This window comes from Rhinolophus sinicus, chromosome 4, assembly GCF_057876585.1.
Source record: "Rhinolophus sinicus isolate RSI-liver-muscle chromosome 4, RSI-T2T, whole genome shotgun sequence".
Classification (NCBI taxonomy): Eukaryota; Metazoa; Chordata; class Mammalia; order Chiroptera; family Rhinolophidae; genus Rhinolophus; species Rhinolophus sinicus.
In genome coordinates, this window is record NC_142504.1 from 111,210,642 (window position 1) to 111,235,116 (window position 24,475).

Sequence of the window (24,475 nt, forward strand, 5' to 3'; positions counted from 1 at the left end):
TGTCCCACATTCCCCATCTTCTGCCTTCTGGGCTCCACACAAAATCCTAGCACAGTCACCCAAAACCTAAAGTAGAGGGCTGTTACAAATTCTCCCAACCACAGCCAAGTTGCTTTCAGATTTGTATTTATTTATGGATAGAGGAGTCTTGTTATACATATAGTTCCAATAAACTAGGTTATGATCGTCAGTATATGGTTTCTTTGTGGCCTAACTAGAAAGTGTTAAAGAAAAAAAAACAAAAAACTCCATGGTTTGGAAGCCTTAGTTGAACCCATCTTTAGAAACAGAATCAATTAGACATGTTTGGGGACTAAACATAACATAAGCTCATATAAATTATAGCTCAAGTATTTACAAGTTAGAGAATGTTAGCATTTATTGAAGTTCCTATCTTTTGTGCAAAAAAAAAAAATTACTCATTAAGTTCTTAAAATATTATTTGGATTTTTCTTCCAATGTGAAGGGAAATGATACTAGTCAAGTACTGAAAAAATAAATGGCCTTAGCAGCTGTTTAAATATAGTAAACATATTTTTGGTCATTAAAATAAGCAGTAAATAGCTCACATATTAAATTCTTCGATATATCTTAGAATATTAAGCTCCCTTCCTTGATAGGTCTTAAAATACTCAGCTTTCTTACCTCTAGAACATATTGCCTTCTATTAAGCTTTCCCTAAGTTAATCAGTGAATATTCTTCTAATTATCGGTTAATCAAGCCAATCAAACATAGCAATTTAAGAACTGCTCTTAATATCTACTCAATTGAATGTGATATACTTTATACATCAAGAATGTCTAGGTTCTGTTTTGAATGCATCAAACCTCTGTTGATAAACGACGACAATCAAAAGTGAGTGTGGGAGAGGAGGGGTAGCATTTCAAAACATACCAGTGTGTGTGGACAGGTTCTTTCTTTGAATATATTTGCTGAGGGTGGGTCTTCTGCCATGCCTTGGGGATTTGACATAATTATCCCATTCTTGTCTGGTATTTACTAATTCTTCTAATAAACCAGCTAATCAAATGTCTAATGCATGGCGTCTAGGACTAATGTGTGTGATTCTTGTATCATCTCCTTAAAATGTGTTCCTCTCTAGGTTTCTATAAATTATAACATATTTATAGATTTATCTTCCTCGTCCTGAATAGATTCTCCCATTTCCTATCCTTCCTGGAATTTTCATTACAGTAAATTCAACTCTGGATATGGCCTATTTCATCGTGAGTAATCTGCATTATTTCACCAGATTACTACCAGTATATTTACTTGTATTAATTTCATCCGCAAAATTACCATGTACTTTGAAAGTCTCAAGATTTAAATGCTCATATTTTAACAGAAGCTTTTATCCCAATTGGGTCTAAGTTTGGGGAAGTTAATGAAGAACGGGATTGATTTCACAGACATTTTATAAGTGTTTCCTTTGAAAGTGTCACATCCTGATAATTGTTTTATTTTCAAGATAAGAATAAAAATAAGTGAAGTCTATTCGATTTTTTCCTAGGATAATACCCTAAGATACAGGAACTGGATGTTTGGGGAGAGTCAGTCACCTTAGCTACTGAGATGATGGGAGGGGGTCCCAAGTGTGACAGACTCGTGCATGTGTGGTGGCTGTGACATTCATCACCCACGGAAAACACATCTCACAGAGGGATTTGCAAATAGGTCCTCTCCTCCGGCAAACTTTCCCTTGGGGTGGCAGTGGGGAAGCAGAGACAGAAATTTGATTTTGCTACGTGTGGGTGCAAGTTAGGACACCCTGTGAAGATCATTTTGTTAAGCGTGTCCCTATCTGCAGCTGTCAATAATAATAATACGTCCCCATATTCATTCACAGAACTGCTAGGTTTTTATATTCCCTACCTCTCCCCCCAGTTCCTCCACATACTCAGCCCGGCTCTTTTCTGCCTGTGGGCGTGTTTCTGTACAATTTTAAAAGAGAGGCAGTGGGAAAACTCCTGCTTTCTTCTTGGTTACCTGCTGCACACATTTCCAATTCTTACCTTGATCAGATGTAATATTCTGCCACCCCAAAGCCTTTTTATTGGATCTCATTCAAGATCACACATCCTGGGAATTGAAAGCAAACACGAAGACTCTGACCAACAATGGAAATAGTGTTATCACCCACAAAGCAATTGTACATTCTTGTTGATAACCGAGATGGGAAGAATCTTCCTTGAAAATTAACAGTGTAGATTCAGGTGTTCAGTTGCCCTCTCAACCTATATTAATATGATTTTCATTCATTTTGACACTGTTAGAAAGCAGTGAGAGTTCTGTGAAGCAGTAAATATAGGGGGAGGAGGAGCAATCTGTATTCACACCAGAATGGGGAAAAAATAATGACGGCCAAGTTAGGTTTAACTGGAATGTAACATATCCATAGCTTTATCACTCTGGAGGCACATTTTGACACAATAACAAACTACTGAGAGAGAACCACTTTTATCTAGGTCAGAATGACAGACTCCCAAGTGTTAGAGAGCTTGGGGGAACGACAGTCTGAAACATCAGGAAGACAGCAATCTGTACAGAGATTTTCATCAAGTCCCGACACTGCCTAATGGTTTTCATCCAATACACTGTAATTACTCCACTGGCTTTTAATGGGGTAGCATTTTGATTTCAGAGCCTACCAAAAGAAAATGAACCACATTTTGTGACGACTACATTTATAATAAGATGCAGATGGTAAAGGAAACAGATGCCTCTGACATCATCTCCCATTTGCGTTCGACTTTTGCAGACACTGGCAGTCTGTGGCAGTCTCATTCAAAGGGAGGCAAGATAAGTCAGGCAGTTTTCCAATTCTGATTCCAGGCTAAAAAAATACTGGCAGAAGGGGCAGTGCTTCCTTTGAGTCATACAGTGATAGTTCCACAAAAAGAAATTGGATTCTACATCTGTGTCAGGCTTTCATGCAAACTGAATCATGGGGGGGGGGGGGGGGGGGGGGATAAAAATCCCCACAAATATTGGGAGTTTAGCAATTAGTAACTATGGATTGTTTTGCACGGCAGTGACAGAAAGGACAGAGTAGGAGTGGTGTGAAGGTGAGCAGCTGTAGCTTCGAGGCAAAAAAAGAGTTTTAAACTGACAAGCAGGTCGAAAATGTCTCCACCAGCCCTTGGCATCCAGATTATTCAAAAACTGACTTCTTATTACTTCAAAGTAGAAAACTTGAAGGAGGGGTTTCAGGTAAGTAACAGTTCCTGAAAAAAAAAGAAAAAAAAAATCCCTCTGGATTCCCCTGTGTATTTTACAGAAGGAATCCTATAGTTCTGAGTTCTGATAGGAGCTTTCACTATTTCCCCAGTGATATCGCTGAACATGATACACGGTAAAGGATTTTTTTCTTTTTTTGTGTAGGGTAAATGTGTTAGAAGAATGTTTGTAGTCCATCTCGAAAGGAAGGGATGCTTGGGTAAATCAACAATGGCAAGGCCTTTAGCAGTGTTTGAGGTTCCAAGACAGATCAGCAGAGTTGCAGATGAAGGAGAGAGTTAGACAAACACCTTTAAAACCTCCCTACCTCCCCTGACCACAATATAACTTCATCTACACCTCTGTAGTGGAAATATTTTAGCAGGACAAAAATTCAGAAACAAAGGTAAGGAAGAGGGTTGACATAAAGATTAATCCTGCTAGGCCAAATATGGTGCCTACTTTTAAAATAATCTCTGTGCAAGTAACTCACACACACACACACACACACACACACGCAGTACGAGAATAAACACACTCTTCTGATTCATGGCCACAAACTGGGCTGGGAGTATTAGTGCAAATCTCTGCTGACCGGCAGCATTTAGTCCATAAACTTTGGATATCCTAGACGGGCCATCAGTGTCCAACAGATGTTTTCAATCAGGCTAATTTCATCTCTAGGCAAGTTTTGTTTCCAAACATTAGTGTTACTTGGTGATATTTCCCCTTCGTAGGGAAGATAGAAAAGGTTCGTGGAGGTGGCAAACAATATTTGGTTTAAACTAGCAGGAGACAAAGGAATTCCGAGAAAGGCAAAAATCCTTTCCGTGGTTTTCTGAGGAAAATGCACAATGTCTTCAAACTTGATCAGCTGGTAGCTGGTCGGCAGCAAATCCGCGTTTACTCTCAGGGCTGCTTCTGTGTTTGCCAGCCACAAATGAGCCAACAGGGAGACCGCATCCGACTTGGATTTCGATAATTCTTTCCTTAACGATTCATATTCAGGAGCGTAGCCGTCATTCGAGCTACATCGGCCTTTCCCTCCATCTACTTGAAACAGTTTGGCTAAGTGCCCCGGTACATTCTTCAGAGAGTACAGACTTGGTTTGCTACTGTAAAGCAATGAATAAATCCATGCCCGAGGGTCCCTTACTATGTACAGCGCCCTCAGCGAAGCGCCCAAGACTTCCTGGAAAAAATGAAGCTTTAAGGTCCAACTCCCACTGCTTAAACTGAGCACAGGCCGGGCACTAGGATAGTAAACCAGGTGTCTCCTCAGAGCCCGGATATATTCAGCATCTCTGTCAAAGGCGCCTTTCATTCTACTTCTTTGTTCTGGCAAAGACTCTCTCCTTTTCAATTTTCTTTTTTTGTCCTTATTCACTGTAAAATATTGGGCCAGTCTGCCCCGACTGGGTTCATGCAGATGAATGTTTTGCAAATGCAGCTTCGTGTCGTGGACCAAAGACTGCAACCAGCCTCGCAGCAAACGGAAACGCACACTACGGATATCAGCTGCCTTCCATTCACAGGCATCTACAAACGAGTCGATTTCAAGTTCAGTGTCAGGGATATCCATGTAGGCTGTGGGAACCCTGATGTAGAGAAAATCACTACTGTTGAAAAAAAGTTGTTTGAGAATTTCAGCTCCTGAACCAGGAAGTGAGGTAATGACGACATCGGGAAGATCGACGCGGTGCCCTTGGGGAGACAAAGACTCAGCACTTGGCTCAGCCTCCATCCTTGTCCATTTCGCACAGATGGGCTGAGTACAAGTGCTCCATACATCCAGCAGCTCAATAAACCACAAGGCAATAACAAGTATTAGGATCCATCGCATCAGCTTTCTAAAAGAAAGGTAAAACCGCCACTGAAAAGTTAAAATCAACAAGCTAATGCACAAAATCAACCCAATCGCTATATTAAATTTAAATCCAAAGGGAAAAATAACTCTATCACGTCTCATGGGCTTTGCTATTGCTTGAGTGCCCAAACCAAATCGGGTTATTTGGCCCTGACCTGCCACATGGGCAAAGCCACCAAATCCCAGGTAGTTGAATCTCGTGTTCAGGTTATGATAGTCAGTGACAATGGAAACAAGGTGTTCAGTATTATTGACATTGAGTGAAATCTGAAGTCCAGAGTTGGAATCATCAGTAAATCTGCAGCTGGAAACATTGACATACGGCCCGTAAAAGACATACGCGATCCTTGTGAGTGTGGACTCCATCGGAAACGTAACATTCACAAATTGAGTCCACCGCTTCTTAAACTCAGCGGCTTGCTCTGCTTCCTGTATACTAGCAGCGGGGCTGCTGCCACGGTGATCAAACCAAAACATTTTGTAGTGTGCATCCCACACGTCCATCATGGCACCATTATACCTGTTCATAAACCTGTATGGGATGTACTTAAAATCAATATCCAGGTTGTGAAAGAAGGCACTGACAGATTTTATTGGGGAATCGTCTTGCCTCTCAATGTGATCAACCACTAACAAAGTCTGCGAGTTTAAGAGAAGCAGCGCGCGATACACGCTTTTCAGCTTCATGGCTGAAGAGTAGGCAGAGGCTGCCTCCCCACTCACAAATATCATTTCCCCATGCTGAGAGGCAGTAATGATTTCCCCTGCTGCGTCACCAACCTCCTCACTGGTCCACTTGAGCCACTGTGCACATTCTCCCAGCTGACCTTCCCAGGGCTTGTTACACTGGCTTGTGGGCGATGGGGCAAACACCAGTACGTTGTTCAGGTGGCTCAGCTTGGGTCCATAGAGAGCTTCGGACACAAATACTTGCCCGTTGGGGGCAAAAGTGAATGAGTTCTGGTCTGGATGTTCATGTCCTGGGTTAAAGCTTCTCCACCCATCGATCCAGGAGTATGGCTGAAAATGAACTATGTCATACACAGCTCGACCCCCTAGCTTCCCAGATTTAAAGGACACAAAGGTGTTGGTCTGTGTATTTGGTAACCCAGCCCCGTAAGTGACAACACCCCAGTTAGGGAACGTGTGCATTTTCGCAGTACCGTATTCAGAAGGAGGCTGTGGGGTGAGCTGGGGATCATACCAGATGAATTCAGTGTGAAGAGTACTCCACCTCTGGGCAGTGGAGGGGACCATCGGGCCGTCTTTAGGTCGGTGCCTTCTAATTTGCTGAGCTAACCAATTTCCCGCTCCATTCTTTAAGATGAACTTATCCAAAAAAACCAACTGGCTCTCTGGACCATAAAACCAATTATAGTTGGAATCTGCTATCCCCACAGTTCTTTGAAAGCCTGGTAAAAGGGTAGCGTAATAGAACCAAAAGTGCATTTTTAACCAGTTATTATCCAAGTTGTTGATATTAAAATGGCGCTGGGCCAGAAAAACATACTGTGTGACTGATTTAGCTGTGTAGCTTCCATAGGCCACACCTTCATCCAAAGAGCCATCGACAATATGATTCAACAGAAACATCGTCTTTTCCATCACATCTACCACGACCTGTTTCCATAAATTTACTTCAGATCCTCTCTCCACCCCCGTCACCAAGGCCCCAGTGAGTAATGCTATCATATTAGTAGCTTGGTGGTTATGGAGAAGCTGTTTGCCCCATGAGCGGACCTTGGAATACTCATACATTTCCTCAGTAATCACCCATATTTTTTCCAGGTATTTTTGTCTTCGAGCATCATCTAATAAGTTATACAAAAAGTCAAAGGCAGTGGCAAAACCTGTTAAGGAATGGCCAACTGGGACCTCATCCCCTGGAGCGTTCTCAACTAGCCAGTCTTTGTAGCCAACCATCCGGTCCATATATTCCAAGGCAAATTCAAAGGCAACTTTGTCTTCTGGGCATAACAAACAGTACAGTGCTAAAGGAGGCAGATTGTTCCCGTAAATTTCATTCCACTTGGCAGCAAAATCAGCATGCTTGGGTGGAGGTAGGTAGTATGTCGGGTTGGACAGCATCACTGTCACTGCACTTCTGATCGCTCTAAAAAGATGCAAATGGCTTGTGCGAGACTTTTGTCTCATTGCTTGGATTTCTCCGGCATCAAAATATAAACTTGGATGAAGCATACTTTTCTTCAGCTTTTGGCTGGGTCTGAAATCTTGCACCTTCTGCGTCTTAAATTGATCTAGATCATCTGTGAAAACTGCCCAGTCAGAGTAATTGCTTACAGATTCCTCAAAAGTAGAGAAAGCAAACATCACTAATGCTAAAAATAAGAAATGTCCTGTAAACATTAACGCCATGATCCATCGGGGATTTCCTTTCCTTATGCATTCATGTCAAACAGAGTGTTCAATGTGTTTCCCAGCTGCTTTGTATAAAACATACATTTAAGGCCTTGATAAAACAAAGACTATAAATCGCTTATGCTGTGAAATCCAGCTGACATTCGGCTCATTCAAAGCAAGTGCAGTTGCCAAAAAGAGAAAACTTACACTGTGTATCTATTTCCCTGGCACAGTTTTGCTTCCAATAAAACTTCAAGGAATGTTAAAAAGTCTAGTTTTTCCATATCACACAGCGAACACTGCTATAGTGAGTCAAATATACTATGAATTCAGGATTTATTTCCTTTGCATAAATCTATCTAACAGGAAGAGTCAACACACACATTGTACAGAAAAGAAAAAGCACTCCAAAATCCAAATGAAGAAGTCATTCCTCGCACAGGACACCATCCCCTGCAGTGTGATCACCAAACATGTCTGATGCCCTTGTGTGTGTTTGCCCAGAGAAGGTGACGAGGACTAAAATTCTTGGAGTGGGCTCGGTTGTTATTCCTCTCAACTTTTTACACTTCTTGCTTTCAGAATTTTTTCTTCTTCCATTTTGGGAGAAAAACAGCCTCAACAGTGGGCACAGTCCTCCTTAGTTTCAAAAAACTCAAAATTCCTGCCCTCATTCCAAATCTGTCTTTTTCAGCCTTTCTTACTCATCAGCCTACTATGACCCAGAGAAAGCACGTCCATGTCTTCTTTTATCAGCTTCATCTGCACAGCTAGAAAAATCTAATCTCTTCAGCCACCTAGGTGCTTCTCTTCCGGTCATGAAGTAACCACCAACTGGGAAAGCAAACTCCCCTTTCACCAAGAACGACGTCTCTTTTCTGTTCCTTTCTCATGACACTCCTTTCTGGCAGGGAGGAAAAAAAGAAATTCTCTGAGGCTACAGGTATGCTGGGAGTGGATATAAACTGATGAATTAAATGTCCTACTTGACAGACATTTCAGAATCACAATAAAATCTATTATGTATAATCTAAGTTAGCTCAAGTGATTCTTTTTTTTCTTTATACTTTTAAATGTACACACATTAGGCTAACAATGAATAGTGGCAGATGACAAGCAGCTACAAGATCTAACTTTCCCAACAGTATTTATTTTTAACTGTGGCTTGCTTTCGTCACTGAAAATATTTTTATTCAAATACCCTTAACACAGAGATGAGTCCTGCTATCATTCTCGTTCTTTTGGTCACAAAGGGCTCGGGGACAAACAGCAAAGTTGAAAGGACCTTTTCTGATTCCGGCTGAAGCATTTAGCTTTCATGGAATCTTTGCAAGAGGGAGCTAAGACCAGTCACTTTCGTCAAAGGAGAAATCACGACAATGTGTGGGAGCAACGAAAGGCAGTTGGGCTCCCATCTCTCACCTGTAGCCTCCTTCCCCATCCTTACAAGGAGCCACCAGAGGGAGCTCAGACCCAGACTTACGGAGCAGCTTCGCCTCTGCCCGTCTTCGGATTTGCAGAACCTGCCCAAGTTTCAGTCTTGGACAAGTCTCCTCTCTGTGGGAACAGTAACGCTAGGAGTTTCCTGATCCGCCCCGCCTGTTGCATTTTTTCAGTGCGCTTCCTACGAACATGCCGCCCCCATGCTCCGGTCCCCACCCCCGAACTCTGGCTGTGGTTTGGGGACAAGAGACCCCTACATGGCCACGTCCACTTACCTTCGACAGATCCGGACAGGGTCTCCTGGCAGCGTTGGGCCCCAGTGATGCAGAGGTGGAGAGTTCGAGAAAAGTCCTCTGCACAGGAAGCCGGGCCGGCGGGCCCCCGCACGGTGACCCGCTCCCCCAGCCCGGAGCCCCACAAGCTCCAACAGGCTGCGGCCCCGCGCTCGGCCCCCGCCCCGCGCAGCACGGACACGCCCGCCCTGGGGGGACGCCGGCCGTTCCCCGGCCGCCCGGGCCCGCGGGACGCCGATCCGCGCGCGGCAGGCGCTCTCAGGGACGCCGTGTCCAGCGGAGCGCCGGCGTCCCCAAGCCGCGATGCCGCCGCCGCCGTGCCTCGGTGCCAGCTCCGGCCGCGCTGCCGGAGGAGAGCGAGATGCGGGGACGCGGGCCGGGGGAGGAGCGGGAACGAGGCGGGGGCGGGGCCGGGGCGGGGCATCAGGGCGGGGGGCGGGGGCAGAGAGACAGGCTGACGGGGGCAGCCGGGCAGGGGGCGGGGCGGGAACCAGAAAGGGGCGGGGCCGGGCGGAGCCCCGCAATCCCCGAGCCTCACCACGCGGGTGCCGGCGCGCTGGCTCCGGGCTGCAGCGGCGGTCGCGCGCTCTGGGACAGGAGGGGGACATTTGGGAGTGGGAGTGTCTGAAGACCTCGCCCGCGGGCCAAGGTCTGCTCTTTCCCTTTTGGTGATGGTGGGGAGGACCGCTGGGACAGAACGGAGGTGGGAGGAGGATGGAAGGGGTGCTGGGCTTGATGACAAATGGGAAAAGCGGCGGGATGAGGCTGTGGGAAGTCAGGGATCACCCTTAAGGAAACGCAAGGGCTGCGGAGGGAAGGAATGAGAGGCAGTCTGGCTGAGGTGCCTGTCGTTTAGAAAAGCAACATCAGTATGCCAGAGTGATACGAGAATGAATTCAGGAGCACGGATGCTGGAGATCAGGTGAAAACAGAAAAAAGGCTTATCAGCTTTATGGATAGAAGCACTTTCTCTGGCGGTATAAATATGGGAAGGTATGGGACAAACAGCGGAAGGAACCTCTTATTTAAAAAAAAGAAAAAAAGGGAAAGTGGACTTCAGTAAAAACACACGGCGAGAACACAGTGTGCCTCCGGTACCGCGACACATGTTGCACTCCCAGGGTTTGGAAATCCTAGAACAGCTGTGAATGCAGTTGTACGCAGCCTATTGAACTCACTGATAGGTTACACGTCCGTCCGCATGAGCCAGCCCAAGCTCTGACCTCAACTATCACAAATAATTGGAAGGAATACAGTGAAATGTGAAGCGATGCAAACGAACAAGTCCATCCCTCAGGTGGAGATTGGTGATGCCTTCAATGTCCTGCTACGTCCCATTTTCGTAAAATGAACAAATGTGTGGTATGATAAAAATACCCATTTAATGGTAAAAATGAGCGTCTTGCTTAGGTCACTTCCCAGTAAAACCAAACAGTAGACCATTGCTAACAGAATTCATTTAAAATAATTTACCTTGGAAGGGAAAAGTGGCCTCTATCTCCTCCTCACTCCTATATTTTGTCCCCTCGGGAATCCCACCCCAAACCAAAAGGCCAGGTTTTCTTTGGCATTTTCGTAACTATGCTGATCCCATTCTTTACTGCATAGCATCTTTTGCCCAACCACCCCCACTTACAATCTGAAATTTTTCTGACTATTGAAATTCTCTTAATTATCCTACTCTTATCTCAGACGCTTGAATTCCCCTGTAAATACCTCCTAGGTTTCCCTAGCCAGAACAAATTACTCCAGCACTCTGATGTGTATCTGTGTCCAACCCTTAGATCATTTGTTTTGTGCTTACTATTTCCCTTGGCTCACACCTGTGCCCTAGTCAAAGCTCCTTCTCACCAGGAGCAGTTACTCAGCCTTTTGTAAGTGCTGTATCTGTGTTTGAAATGAGTTGAACCTCTAACAGTTGGACTTACACAGAGCATTATCACCTCCATTGAGGTTCACTCTGAAACAAGGGTCCTCCTCTGAACTCCAGAGACAGAACTTCCTGCAGTTGTCTGGATTGTCCCCCTGTGTGGCCCATGATGGAGGAAGATGACCCATGGCTTCCAGTGTCATTTATGGGAGAGAGTGGAGTTAGGGGAAAGAGGAGCCCAACTGCAAAGATTCCTATAATTTTCTGCAAGGAGGAGCTTTGGAAAGTGCCTAGGAATTAGCGTGGGTAAACCCTGAGTAAATATGCAGGCAGACCCATTACTGAGAACAAAATGTGTGGGTGGGATTCTTTTATTCTGTGGATCCCAAGTGCTTCGGCACAGAGGAAGGTGAGTCATGGAGAGTATTGTGAGCACTGACATCTGCTAGGTGAATATTTTAACTTCCAAGCAAGCGGTTTTTACAAATTTATTAACATCAATGTGATTATGTTCACTTTACAGGTGAACGAATGCAGGTACAGACATTGTGGCCTGCAGTTAAGCCCCATGCGTCTGCCCCGAAGCTGTGGGATACCGCTCACCTCTCAACGTGTTCAGGTAAGCTTTCAGGCTAATTCACAATGAATAGCATCGTCTCCCAGTTGTGAGTGCATTGAAATAAAACAGGAGCCACAGCTGAACGATTCTAATTATTGTCAGAAAGGGTGGAGGGTAAATGGCACTATGAAAAATGAAGAGTCTTGTTTCCTATGAACTAAAAAAAGATAGCTCCAATTACGGCTCCTTCCACACACGAAGACGGTACAAAGTTAGTTAGATATAAATAATGCATCCAACCATAGAAGGGATGAGCTATATGTTATGTTATTGTGCATTAAAAACCTTTATGAGTGTGGCAAGAGACACATATACCAACAGCTGCTGAATTCAGAATCCTGGAGCAGTATCTTATTTTAATATAAGGGAAGAAACAGTATAGTCTATCGCTTTGGGGATTTCCCACTATATAAAAAGATCTTAAATCTACACGAGATTTTACTTGTGATTCCAAAGCACTTATAGAAACCTGTTTTCTTTATTTGAACATCTTTCAACCAAACCACCAGCCATGCCACTGAGAACAGAGATGATGCTTTCTAGATTCTCAAGGCAGGAGCCTGTCTTCCTTGCTGCCTTCCTCTTTCCTTCCTTCCATCTTTCCATCCTTCTTTCTTTCCTTCCTTCCTTCCTTCATTTCTTTTCTTTTCTTTCCCCCTTAATTCTTCAACACCTAGCCCAGAACCTGGCACTTCTTGTTGAGTGTCTGCTGAATGGTAACCTGAATCGTCACCCTTATTTTATGGCACAAGAGGAAAAAGGCATTCTGATCTAAAGAGCAGAATCAGAAGGTCATTTTCTCCCAACCACGCCGTGAAGTTCGTTACCGCTCAGTCGGTGGTGGGAGCTATATCTTGGGGTGACTTAATTAAAGGGACACCAAAGACTGGAATGTTAGCCTGCATTTTAAGGAGGATTTCTGCAAGGGTTTTGTGTCTTAAGATAGGTCGTTTCAAGTTCTGAGCCTTAGAACACGAGGTAAACATTATTACATCACCTTATGGAGAGGTAAAATGCAAGGAATAAAACAAGCTAAGATACTACATAAAGTCTCTCGACTGAAACCTTATCTATCCATGATCTGTCATTCTGGCCAAAGACATCCAACAGCCAATTGCTGTGCGTTCAACTCCTGACCACGCATAGGTGTCCAGTGTGGGGGCTTGTGCAGCGGGCAGGTGTTTGCATCTGGGGGTGACTGTTACTCCTCCCTTAGCATAATCCTGCCTTGGTCTGGTTTTGGCTGTGAGTGCTCAGATGCAGATTTCATGAACCAATTACCCAGGTGAGATGTATGTTACAGAGATCCATGAGCACCATTAGAATTAGTGTTTGCCTCAGAGTGTGGGGAGATAGCAGCTGTGATTGTACGGAAACAAACACCAAACTTAAACTGCCAATTTTATTGCACAATGGGCAGCAGTAATAAGCCATACCAATAATAGAGACAAAAGCACAGAGTTAAAGCTGGCAGTGGAATCGTGAAGTACTCTTTCTGCTGTTGTTCGGAATACACCACATCTCAAAATGGCAGGGGTTTTGTCCACAGAGGTGCTAATGAAGACGTGGCTGAGAGTCTTTCTTGAGTTTGTTTATCCAGCTGTACAAGAGCCTGTTCGACAGTAACTGGATTTATAAAAATTTTAAAATACCAAAGCCAAGTTCTAAAGAAAGAAGTTTCCCCAGAAGTGCACTAAAACCTTGTCTTCATAAATGGGAAGGTTTATTGCTACCACATCTGCTTATATCATTTTGCTTTTACCATGAAGGAAAATTTTAGAGAAAGTGAAACTGATGAGGGGAACACATGATGGGGCTTTTGTTCTGCCCCCCTCACTCCCACCTTATACCACTGATTCTCAACCCTGGGGCCATTTTGCCCCTCACGGGACCGTTGGCAGTGACTGGAGAAATTTTTGATTGTCACAACTAGGGGATGAGGGAACTGGTGGCATGTAGTGGGTAGAGGCCAGGGACGCTGCTAAACATCCTACAGTGCATAGGACAACCGCACCCCTACCCCCAACCAGAGACTTATCCAGCCCAGGATATCAATACTGCTGAGTGTGAGAAACCCCATCAGAGCCCACTGGTTCTAAACGTTGGTTATGTGCAAAATGTTGGTAATTATTCCAATCATGTTCTGAATTATCTCCTGGGCTTTCGATCACCTCTTTGCAGTTTGTTCCAGAGCCAGCCCTTACTTCATTTGTTCACACTTGGCTTTCTGTTGTTTATCATGTGTGCATGATAACATCTTCGGTCTTTTCGCTTGACCAAAGACATGCCTAAACCCAGCTATTTCTCCTCATGTAAAAGCCTCGGCTGGGCTACCTGGCACAAGTGGCAGTAAATCAATTACTACAAAACAGTAAGGGAAGAAGTAACCTTAGGATTATCAGAAATACCATTCTGATGTTTAAAAAAAAGCATGCCCCATCACACACACACACACACACACACACACACGCACTCACAGACTCACATGCACACCCTAACCACCTTTATTATTATCTGAATTGTTTCCCTCTACGGCAGTATTTTTGGGCCACCAGTTTCAGAAATCCCATTAAAAACGCTAGTTTGTCAAGTCTGCCCCCGCCCTATGGATGGAGACTCTCCAAGGGTGTGACCCAGTGATCTGCACTTTTTAAAGCTTCCACCTTGAGGCGCACAGCACAGTTGACAGTCACTGTTCTAAGACAAAGATTCTCATTCTTCTTCTCTGCACACCTGGGGGTATGTCTCTGAGGAGCCGTTTGGCCATTTGGCCGCTGTGACAAACATCGTCAGGCTGGCAGGAGCCCGGGGACTGACTAGTGGCAAGTGTTGCAGAATAACCCAGAGACATGCAGATAGCTCTTTAGCAGCTAGTTTCATTATTTGACACGCTAATTGTTCATTCACACGCGAGAGAGTGGGGTAAATAGGATTTGTAAGACAGAGAGGAGAGAAAAATTAAGACAAGCTGGGAACAGTGGGACTTGTATTGCACATTTTTGCAGCAAATCGATGAAGTGGAAGGTAGCAGAGGCGTTTATCCTGGGTCCTTGAGGGACCAACTTGCAGTGATTTATGAATTCCCCAGAAAACAGGGAGAGTGTAGCTGTGGAGCAGATGTGACAGATGGGGTTGGTATATGTTCATCAGCCACCTCCGCTCAGCGCTGTCACCTAGTAAGGTCCAGCCTACAGCACATTCCTCAGTAGATGTCTTCACTGGAAGTTAGATTCCTTCCTCTACTGAGCCTAGCCCAGGAGACTGCTCTCCCTGCGTCTGCCTTTTACTTCCTTATTCTCTTTTTCTGAGGATCAGCTTTACTAGATCTGTCATGGAAATATGACTGAGCATGGCAAAGCCTCAGCACCAGTTTATATCACCTTGATTCTACCATTAGACACAAATAAATGACCCTTTTCGGACTCCATGTTCAAAGTCTCAAGAGAGCAAAGATGATTGCATAGCACGTTCAGAGTCCCGCCATGACTCACACAGAGAAAGCAGTTCAGAGTCTAGTCAAACATTGCTACAGAGGCTGACATTTGTGGGTTAGGGTATCAGTCATCATAAGAGAACAGAGCTGGCTCACACCTGAAAAGTGTTGACTCTGCAATGACCCACCAGAGGGCTGTGCTCCCACTGAGAGACGTATAAGAAGCAGTGGATGTGACGATTGGTGTTTGAGGTATGTTTGCTGAGTGGGGGCAGGATAGTGGAAGGTAGGGTGGGCGGTTGGCATATGTTGTTTAGAAATGCCCAGCATTGCACGGCACATGCTGACTCTTTGTTCCTTCCCCTCTTTGAAAATCATTCCTTTGGTAGAATTTATTAAATTTACCTGATTGTAAGGATCACCCAGAAGTCCTTGTTAAAAATACATGACGTGAGATCTGAGGCGCCACCCTAGAATTATAGGGGTAGGGTGGGGAAGGGGATGAAAGGAATTCATACTTTTAAATGTCATTTTGATCATGCCAAATTGGCAAATTACCTTTGGAGAGGTAACCTTTTTAACATATTGCCAGCTACTCGCAATAGAACATACATTTGTTTCAGAGCCAGAAAGCGAGTTTGATGGGGAGGGGAGGAAAAGGTGTGCTTGAGTGAAGTTATAGAGCTGTGCTGTCCAGTGCAGTAGCCACGGGACACATGTGGCTCGTTCAATTAAAATTCACTAAAGTTCAATAAAATTAAAATTCAATTCCCTAATTGCACTATCCACATTTCCAGTGTTCAGTAGCCACTTCTGAGTAATAGCTATAGTAGTGAATAACACAGGTAGAGAGCACCTGCTTTGTTGCAGAAAGTCTGTTGGCTGATATTGTAGAAGAAACTAGCCAAGGAGGGAGAAAGGTGCTACAACATTCATTTCCGGGGTCCTCAGCCACAGATCTATGCAGAGTTGGTAGGTAATTGTCATGTTGATGCTGATATTAATGTACTAATGCTAATGATAATAGCTAATGCTAATGACACATATCACGTGTGTGTGATGTGCAAATGACTTTCTGTTGCAACCCTCTAAACAAACTACACACTAACCGTGGTACCACACTGTGTCAGGAGGTACCGTGTGTGGGGGAAGTCAGCCAGTTGGTTGTTGTCCTGTGGAATTTAGGGCCCCATGTAGCCAGGTAGTTTCCTTGATTTTTCGAGAAAAGCCAGCAATCTGTGTGTGTGTGTGTGTGTGTGTGTGTAAGAAATGATCCAAATTTTTTTAAATGTCTTAATTTTTTTGAAAACACTGCAAAGTCTAAATAACATACATCTGTGAGATGGAGGCAAATCATAAACGGCAAGGTTTTCACTTCTGATTTAGAAGCAGGATGCACTGAAAATTAATGTTCTGATTTTCCGTTCCCCCAACTCTGCCCCAAGAATTCAACTTCCTTTTTAATGCTGGAGAGAAAAGCATTCTTTCTGTTAAGGTATCTACTGCTACAATCCCTCTCAATCTGGAATAGACAAAGACTGATGATATATTCAAGCAATCATATTTGTATCTGCAGAAATGTGTTAAACTTTATTTCTTTTATTTATTCAATATTCACCAATGCTCAATAATACACGTGTCAGGCACCTGTTTGGGAAAATTTTATAGGAATTATATATATATATATATATATATATATATATATATATATATATATATATATATATATAAATCCTAGCCAAATGGAGCTTATCTAATGTTATGGACAGAAAAGACATAGTAGGTATGAATTATTGCTTCAATTGTGTTCTGTATTTTAATCGTTACTTTATGAGATTTAAATGTCTTTAAAAGAGCCTCTGTATCTTGCTGACCATTATTTTGAAAAGCACATTTAAATTGATGAGGATGGGTGATTGGTAATGACTCAGGACCTGGGAAAGGTCGGTGAAAACCTACACATTGTCAGAAATCTTGGATGCTGGTGTTTTTCAAGAGCTGCACCCCTTCTGTGATAGTACCTGGAGCCCAGCCAGGCACAGAGAAGCTGGCTGACGGCTACAGAAAAGAATCCCGGAACTGCTCTTGCTGACCTGTTTCCAGACTTTCCAGCACAGCTAGCCAGAGACTTCCTATAGACAATGAAGGAATTCAAAAACAACAAATGTAGTGGTTTAGCTATTTATCTGGGGACCCTGGGGGATGAGACTGAGCTGTTCTCCCCACAGCTGGATGCAAAGCAGACCATTGAGAAGGTTCTGTGTGAAAAAGCAGGCTGTGCTGTTGGCAGATGCCTCAACCCCAGGCCAAAGCTTTCTGTCAGAGGATTTGGTCAAACCCAAAATGCACAATGAAAATCCTCTCTTTCGTTAATAATCCTTTTCAACACAATAAATAGAAAAGTCTTGGACGGAACCATGTTTACCAGGAATGCTTGATGATAAGAATCACCAAAGGCACTTAATAACTCCGTCAGCTGGAAGTGCAGAGTCAGGCTGGGGTGCAATCAGGGTTTCTGTGTTCTTGGCAGGTACATCAAGTGACTGCTATCCCCAGTGCGGGTTAGAAAATGCCGGAGTAGAAGGAGAGTGATTCTCTCCCTGTCATGGTGTGACTTAACGATCACCTAGTGTATATCAGCTTTTACAGGCTATGGTTCTGCCCAGACTTTGGCATGAGATGGTCCTGAGTTTGAACCCAAGCTCTGAGGCTATACTGTAAGTTGCTCTGAGACATCGGGCTGTTTACATAACTTTTGAAAATATAGATGTCCTCATGTGTAAAACTGGGATTGCAGGATTAGCAACTGCATAGGGCAGTTGTGGACTTTAAGTGAGAAGAGGCAGAGAAAGCCCTGGTGAAGACCTGAGGGGATCCTCCATGAAGGCTCGTTTATAGTTTCAAAGCAATTTTACATATTTCCTCTCATGTAGTGCTTTTAACCATCATGTGAATGATATGTGATTAACTCAGTTTGGCTTCTAAAACACTGAGGACAAGAAATTCAGGACAGAAACTTATCTTTGGAAAGTGTGACAAAAAATACTACAGTGGTGTCTAGCAACTTGCTTTCTGAATTTGTCTAATTTTAAAGACTGAGAATATTTTAAGGAAACATCTCATCCATTTCCCTTATTTTACATGCAAAGCATCTGAGGCCCAGTGAAGTAAACTAATTTGTGAGAGAGAGACAGACCAACAGCTGGGACCAGATCCCAGGTTTTTACTTTTATTTATTTTTTTCAATGCAGATCTACAGTCTTACTATTGTGTCTTTGATGATATAATATATATTTAAGCAAATCCAATGATACATATTTTAGATGTGCTTCTTCTGATTAAAAAAATAATTAACTCCTAAATATCTATCCTATGTGCATCTTAAAATAGAGTTTTTTCTTCAAGGGACTATCTAGTGTACATTTGCACCAAAATTCTTTCAGAAACCTTTTAAAAACATAGGTGTCTATGTCCACCAGAGGTCCTTTTTGAAAGAGAATGCATGAGAATTTGCACTTTTGTTAAGTTTACCAACTAAAGTATGAAGAACTACCTAATTAAACTCTTATGCCCTTGAGATCAGACATTGCATGTATTTCTTTTTCTTGTATTCTCAGCAGTTCCAGCCAGCCACTTTTCACTCAGTTAACTCTTATTGAATTGAACTGTGGTGGAATCAAACTATGGTAAAATGCGTTGCTTATGCAAAAATATGTGAAGCACATGTATGTTTGAATCATTTCCAAAGATATATCATTTATAAAATTTAAACTGAATTAGAAGCATAATTATGTTACCAGATATATTTGTCTGTCCGGGAACGAATATATATATATATATATATATATATATATATATATATATATATATATATTCTATATATATTCTACAGATAGATAGATAGATATGTATAGATACATATAGATATATCTATATCTATATAGATAGATATAGATATATGTGTGTGTGTGTGTGTGTGTGTGTGTGTGTGTGTGTGTGTTCCAAAGAGATTGGAGAAAATTAACCTTCAGAAAAATGGAACCTGGTTTAACAGACGGGAGAAGAGCCCAAATATCATGCCAATTTTGAAGAACGTTAGCTTGCATATTAGTTATCCATTGGCTTCACAACAAACTATCCCAAAACTTGGCAGCCGAGAACCAACACACGTTTATTTTCTCACACAATTTCTGGGGATGAACAGCCGGGAGCAGCTGGACAGGATGTGTCTGTCCAGGGTCTCCCGAGGCAGGAGTCAGGATGCCTGCTTTTTAACCAGATTACCTTCAGTGAGGTACGGTGAGGCCAGAGCCAGATCAGGAGAGAGAACACAGAAAGAGTTTCATGTTTTTGTGTCTCCCAGTTCCCTGGGGAGAACGCAGAACCCCTGATCATCTTCGTTACTTATAGTTTAGGGAGTGTCACATACATTTAGTCACAGGTTAGAATGTCAGTCATCTTTTGCCTCTCCATCCCCCATAATTTAGCTTTCAGCAAGTTCTGTCACTTCTATCCCCTGAATATGTCAAATAATGATTGTCTTATTATCTGTGAATTGTGTGGGTTCCATCATGCAGAAAGCAGTTTGTAAAGTCCATCCAACATCAGATTTGGCCATGGACAGAATAAAGGAGACTGTGGTATTTGCTGTGGTGCTCCTGAAATGAGGTTCCATTAATCTAGCTGCCTATGAATATGGTGAACGTTCAAATGTGGCTGACAACTGGCCTTAGAGGAGAAACAGCAGTGCAAGTGAGCTGGAAGAAGAAGAGGTATTTTCAGGAAGCAAGATTCTTTTTGTTCCTCTTAGTTGTTTCAATTTTGTTTTGTTTTGTTTTGCATTCACATTTTCTGTTCATTCCAGCTAGCTAGGTTCAGTGCCGCTGCTAGGCCACTGAACCAAACAAAACCCCTGCTCCCATGGAAGCTCATTGTACCTTCAAGTAGTACAATAAATACATATAGGCATATAATGTCACATTGTCAGAAATGCGAAGAAGAAAATAAAACTGGCATGCTAATTTAGAGACCGCTGTGAGGGGTGATAGGTGAGCAATGACCCAATGAAGTGACGGAACAAGACAAGAGAGTTTGAGGCCATGGGTCAGCTAGTGCTTGGGCCTGGAGACGGGAGCGCTGAGAGGGAGAACAGCAAGGCAGCCAGGGCATCGGGGGCGTGTGCGTGTGGGCCTGGGGACCTGAAGAAATAACCGAGCAGCAGTCAGTGCATGGCTTGTGGCCCCTGCTCAGGACTCACTGGTGGGATGGGAAGCTAAGAGACTATTTTGAGCAGGACCTGGAAAGATCTCAACTACGTTTCAGAAGAATCTCTCTGACCCCCATGGGGAGAATAGGCTATGGCAAAACAAGAGGAGCATCAGGAAAACCAGAGAAGAAGGTAGAAATTAGCAATTTTGTGTAATGAGGAGATCCGAGCATGACCACAGGTGTTGATCAGCTCATGGAACGAGAAACTCAAGAAGCTAGGAGGCCATGGACGTTTCCTCCGTACTGATGTTTGCAGGAAATGGGTTAGAATAGTCTACAGATGATGAGGAATTCCTGTGAGACAATAAGGAGGGGCAGAATGTGACAGTGTTGAATAGCATGATTTCACAGGGAAAGGTGTTTTTCAAAAACAGGAGAAATAATCCTAGAGTCAAGTCTAGATTTTATGTGAAGTTATACCAATAAATCACGTGCATACTCAGTAATAGTATCTCAGAACTAAACAAAAAGGAGGAGACACTTAAGTGATGAATAATGTTAAAACATGACGTTTTCTGTCTTTTTAAAACACACCTCTTGTCTAGAAACAGGAACAGAGTGACAAAGTTGGGACCATTTAATTTAGATGCTAAGTGTTGGGCCACAGGTTAAACTTAAATCCAGTTACTGGTTTATCAAGTATATTTAATAAATTTTATATTAAATAGTACATTGAAAGTAGATTAAATATTAGGTTTTCTATTCCATTAAACAGGGAGAAATAATCCTTATGTAAAAGATTCCTTGATAAAGAATGCTGCAAATATTAGAAAAATATTAGATGCGGAACATCCAAACATTAATTCAACTGTTTTTTCTAAAGAATAGATAACACTTAGGTTTATTAACTGCTTATGTTCTGTAATTAATGCTACTTTAAAAAAGGAATTTCACCCTCATGTAGATTAGCTTTTATTGTTTCCCTTAAAATCAATTTTAACACCATCCTTAATGTGATTTAGCATGTACACTGCATGCACAAAGATTTACTATTACTCTTCTGTCATTAATTAGTACACTACCTAAAGGGATAGGAATACCATTTTAACAGAAAGATGTGGAGACCCCAAAGTTGTCCTACCTATAAAAAGGAAGTTGCCTTGCACTACAGTAATTTATCATTAGACCTGCCAGGACCTAGCATCTCATGTTAGAGAGGCAGTCTGGACCCTGGTTTAGAGCTCATGCTAATGAGAGTCTGCCTGGTGAGGTCAAGAGGAAGGAGCGAAAGGTCATCTGTGAAGCCGAAATTATTTTTCACATATGTCTTGTTTATAGTCTCTTTTAGGTGAATTATAAATAGACTTATATTTAGTGGAGGAGAAAAGGACAGTTGCCAAAGGAAGATCTTCACAATAACAGAGAACCCTTTCATTTTGTTTTCCTTTTTTTTTCTCCTTTTTTTTTATTTGGGGAATATTGGGAAACAGTGTGTTTTTCCAGGGCCCATCAGCTCCAAGTCAAGTCGTTGTCCTTCAATCTAGTTGTGGTGGGCGGAACTCAGCTCCAAGGCCAGTTGCAGTTTTCAATCTTTAGTTGCAGGGGGCACAGCCCACCATTCCATGTGGGAATTGAACCAACAACCTTGTTGTTGAGAGCTCCTGCTCTAACCAACTGAGCCATCAGGCTGCCCCTCTAGGGGGCTCAGCAGCAGCTCATTGTCTTTAGTCTAGTTACACAGGGCGCAGCTCACTGGCCCATGTGGGACTGGAACCGGCAACCCGGTTGTTCAGAGCTCTTGTTCTAACTCCCTGAGCCATCCAGCTGCCCATAGGGAACCCTTTCTTTTTAACTAAGCTGTTAGATACAGAGTCCCTTCATCTCATGAGAAGCGAGGCATTTCTTGAACTGAATTTATATTATTATTCTCCTACCTTTAAACTGTTCTTCTGTCTTATAAAGTAATTTAAAATCAGGAATTAGAAACTTCTTAAGTATATAATTTAAGAAGAAATCTTAGAGGATTTATAAATGGCTCTGAATGATCACTTTCCCCCCATTCATTTATTTAACCTAATTTCTATTAATTTTTTCAGATGCCATTATCTTTGCATTTCATACTTGTGCTATGAATGGTATTATTCAATGTGCATTTAATTTGGACTCATTTTTGCTTCTTAAGTATGTATTATTTTTAAAGCATGAAACCCACTGTAGTTCAATAGTTTCCAATATTTTATTCCAGTTTATTTTTACATTGCTGTTTAAAGTTTTAAAACCTTTGTATTATATAATCAAAAGACTGCAGCAAAGATTAAAAAAAATAATTTCCTCATTTTTCCACATACATTCTTTTTCCATATACAAGACTTGTTAATCTATAATTTAAGTGAATCACATGACCTTTACTGTTGATTTAATTACATCACTTTGCCCTTTTGAAGATCTAAGAGTTTTAGATATCAGTGAAATTAAATAGATTTAAAAAGTCAAGTGAATGAGAAACAAATAATTAGTCAGAGAACCTTGAGGAAAACTGCATTCATACATATTTTTTTTAATTAAACAAAATTCTTTGCTTTTAAGATAATCATCTTTTTCTGCAACCATACCAGTTATTTGGAAGCTAACAGAAAACAGATTTGTGTGAATCAATTTTGTTTTTAAAAAGTGCTTCTATATAATTCCACTATTTGGTTAGCATTATATGACTATTGCCTTCAAACCTTGGCACAGATAATAAACTTAAGAGAAAAATAGCTGAGCTCCCAGATGGCTCAGTTGGTTGGAGCACATCCTCTCAACAACAAGGTTGCCGGTTCGACTCCCGCAAGGGATGGTGGGCTGTGCCCCCTGCAACTAGCAACGGCAACTGGACCTGGAGCTGAGCTGCACCCTCCACAACTAAGATTGAAAGGACAACAACTTGACTTGGAAAATAAAGGCCTGGAAGTACACACTGTTCCCCAATAAAGTCCTGTGCCCCTTCCTCCAAATTTTTTTTTTTAAAAGAAGCGAAAAACAGTGTAAAATTAAATTTATAAAATATGAATTATGCAAATATTATGTTTTTCGTAATCAAAAATAAAATTAAAAATCCTATGAATATTTTGTATGTGATCTATCATTAAATAATATGAGGATATTTAAAAATAGTTTTATATCACTGTCATCTAGAATCTTTTATTTTACAAAAATTGTTGACATCTTCAAGTTACCTCAAATAATCAGACTTTGTTGTAGCATATATAGTGAAATACAGAAAGTACTTTATGAGCCCCATAGGACACTGGAATTTTGTTCAAGATACCATGAAGATCTTCACTTAAGAAGCATTGACGCTTCTGACCTCCATTTACTGATTTTCTCCCATTATTATCCAAGGAGTCTGTCTCTGTGGCTCTTAACATTAGCAACTAACTCAGCGCCTCTCTAACAGTTCAGTCATTAGGTTGGTGCAAAAGTAATTGCAGTTTAAAAGGTTAAAAACGACTGCAAAAGGCACAATTATTTTTGCACCAACCTAATGCCTTGAACTCCCCAACCACTGGATTTCACTGAGTCATTTTACATGGAGACCCCTGTTGCCAGTGTTCTCATGAAAGTCCTATTAACTGGCCAGTCAGCTGTGAGCCAGTGAGCAGACTTCTGCCATCAAAATCACAACTTCTCTACGGCCCCCTTGGAAAGGGCCTGGAGGTGCAAGCTTCTTCCGTGCCTGATGTCATATGGTAGCCCTACCACGCTAGCTGGTTCTTGACCCTAAAACATATCAGCTAACCCTTATTTTGTACTGCAGAAATGACTGCTGTTTCACTTGCTGATCCTATCATCTTTGTAGAATTCAAAAATTCTAAACTAATGCTATTCCATAGGCTGCCCTTGGAATGTAAAGTAGAAGAAGAGATTATGAAAAACAGAAACGTTCAAGAATAATAACAGCAGTGGACTTTTAACTAAGCAATTGTTAGGGTTAAAGAGAACCAGTCTACACGTGATGTAAACACCACCTCACAGTTAGATACTGGGGTGAGCACAGCAGCAAAGGAAGGAAGGACTCAGACCCTTGGTACCCCCGGATTCAGCCGGTGTGCTTCTGAACAAAGCACTGGACTCGCGCATGATACCATCTGTAGCCTTGCCCGGTTCATGCTGTCAGGGATC

At 42.4% G+C, this 24,475-nt stretch overlaps 1 protein-coding gene and 1 long non-coding RNA gene across 4 annotated transcripts in view; one reads left to right on the plus strand and one right to left on the minus strand.

Moving 5' to 3' along the window:
* Window positions 1-109: 109 nt before the first annotated feature.
* DSEL (dermatan sulfate epimerase like) lies at window positions 110-9,302 on the minus strand. Of its 2 annotated transcripts, none has more exons than XM_019729340.3 (2): window positions 9,164-9,302; window positions 110-8,349 (listed from the first exon to the last, which is right to left on the minus strand). In XM_019729340.3, exon 2 carries the CDS (start codon window positions 7,458-7,460, stop codon window positions 3,822-3,824), a length of 3,639 nt encoding a protein of 1,212 aa, XP_019584899.3. In that variant the 5' UTR covers window positions 7,461-8,349; window positions 9,164-9,302; the 3' UTR covers window positions 110-3,821. The 2 variants fall into 2 exon arrangements, with proteins under 2 accessions (XP_019584899.3, XP_088654160.1); XM_088798034.1 differs by having other exon boundaries at window positions 110-8,345; window positions 9,164-9,287.
* Window positions 9,303-9,708: 406 nt separating this feature from the next.
* LOC141573128 (uncharacterized) overlaps window positions 9,709-24,475 on the plus strand; it is a 215,594-nt gene continuing 200,827 nt past the window's right edge. For both annotated transcript variants that reach the window (XR_016021209.1, XR_016021210.1), the window contains exons 1-2: window positions 9,709-9,830; window positions 11,575-11,670. This is a non-coding gene — a long non-coding RNA (uncharacterized LOC141573128). The remainder of the gene's footprint in view (window positions 9,831-11,574; window positions 11,671-24,475) is intronic.

Coding starts and splice junctions, on each gene's coding strand:
- DSEL (XM_019729340.3), bottom strand. CDS start 7,460: ATGGCGTTAATGTTTACAGGACATTTCTTATTTTTAGCATTAGTGATG.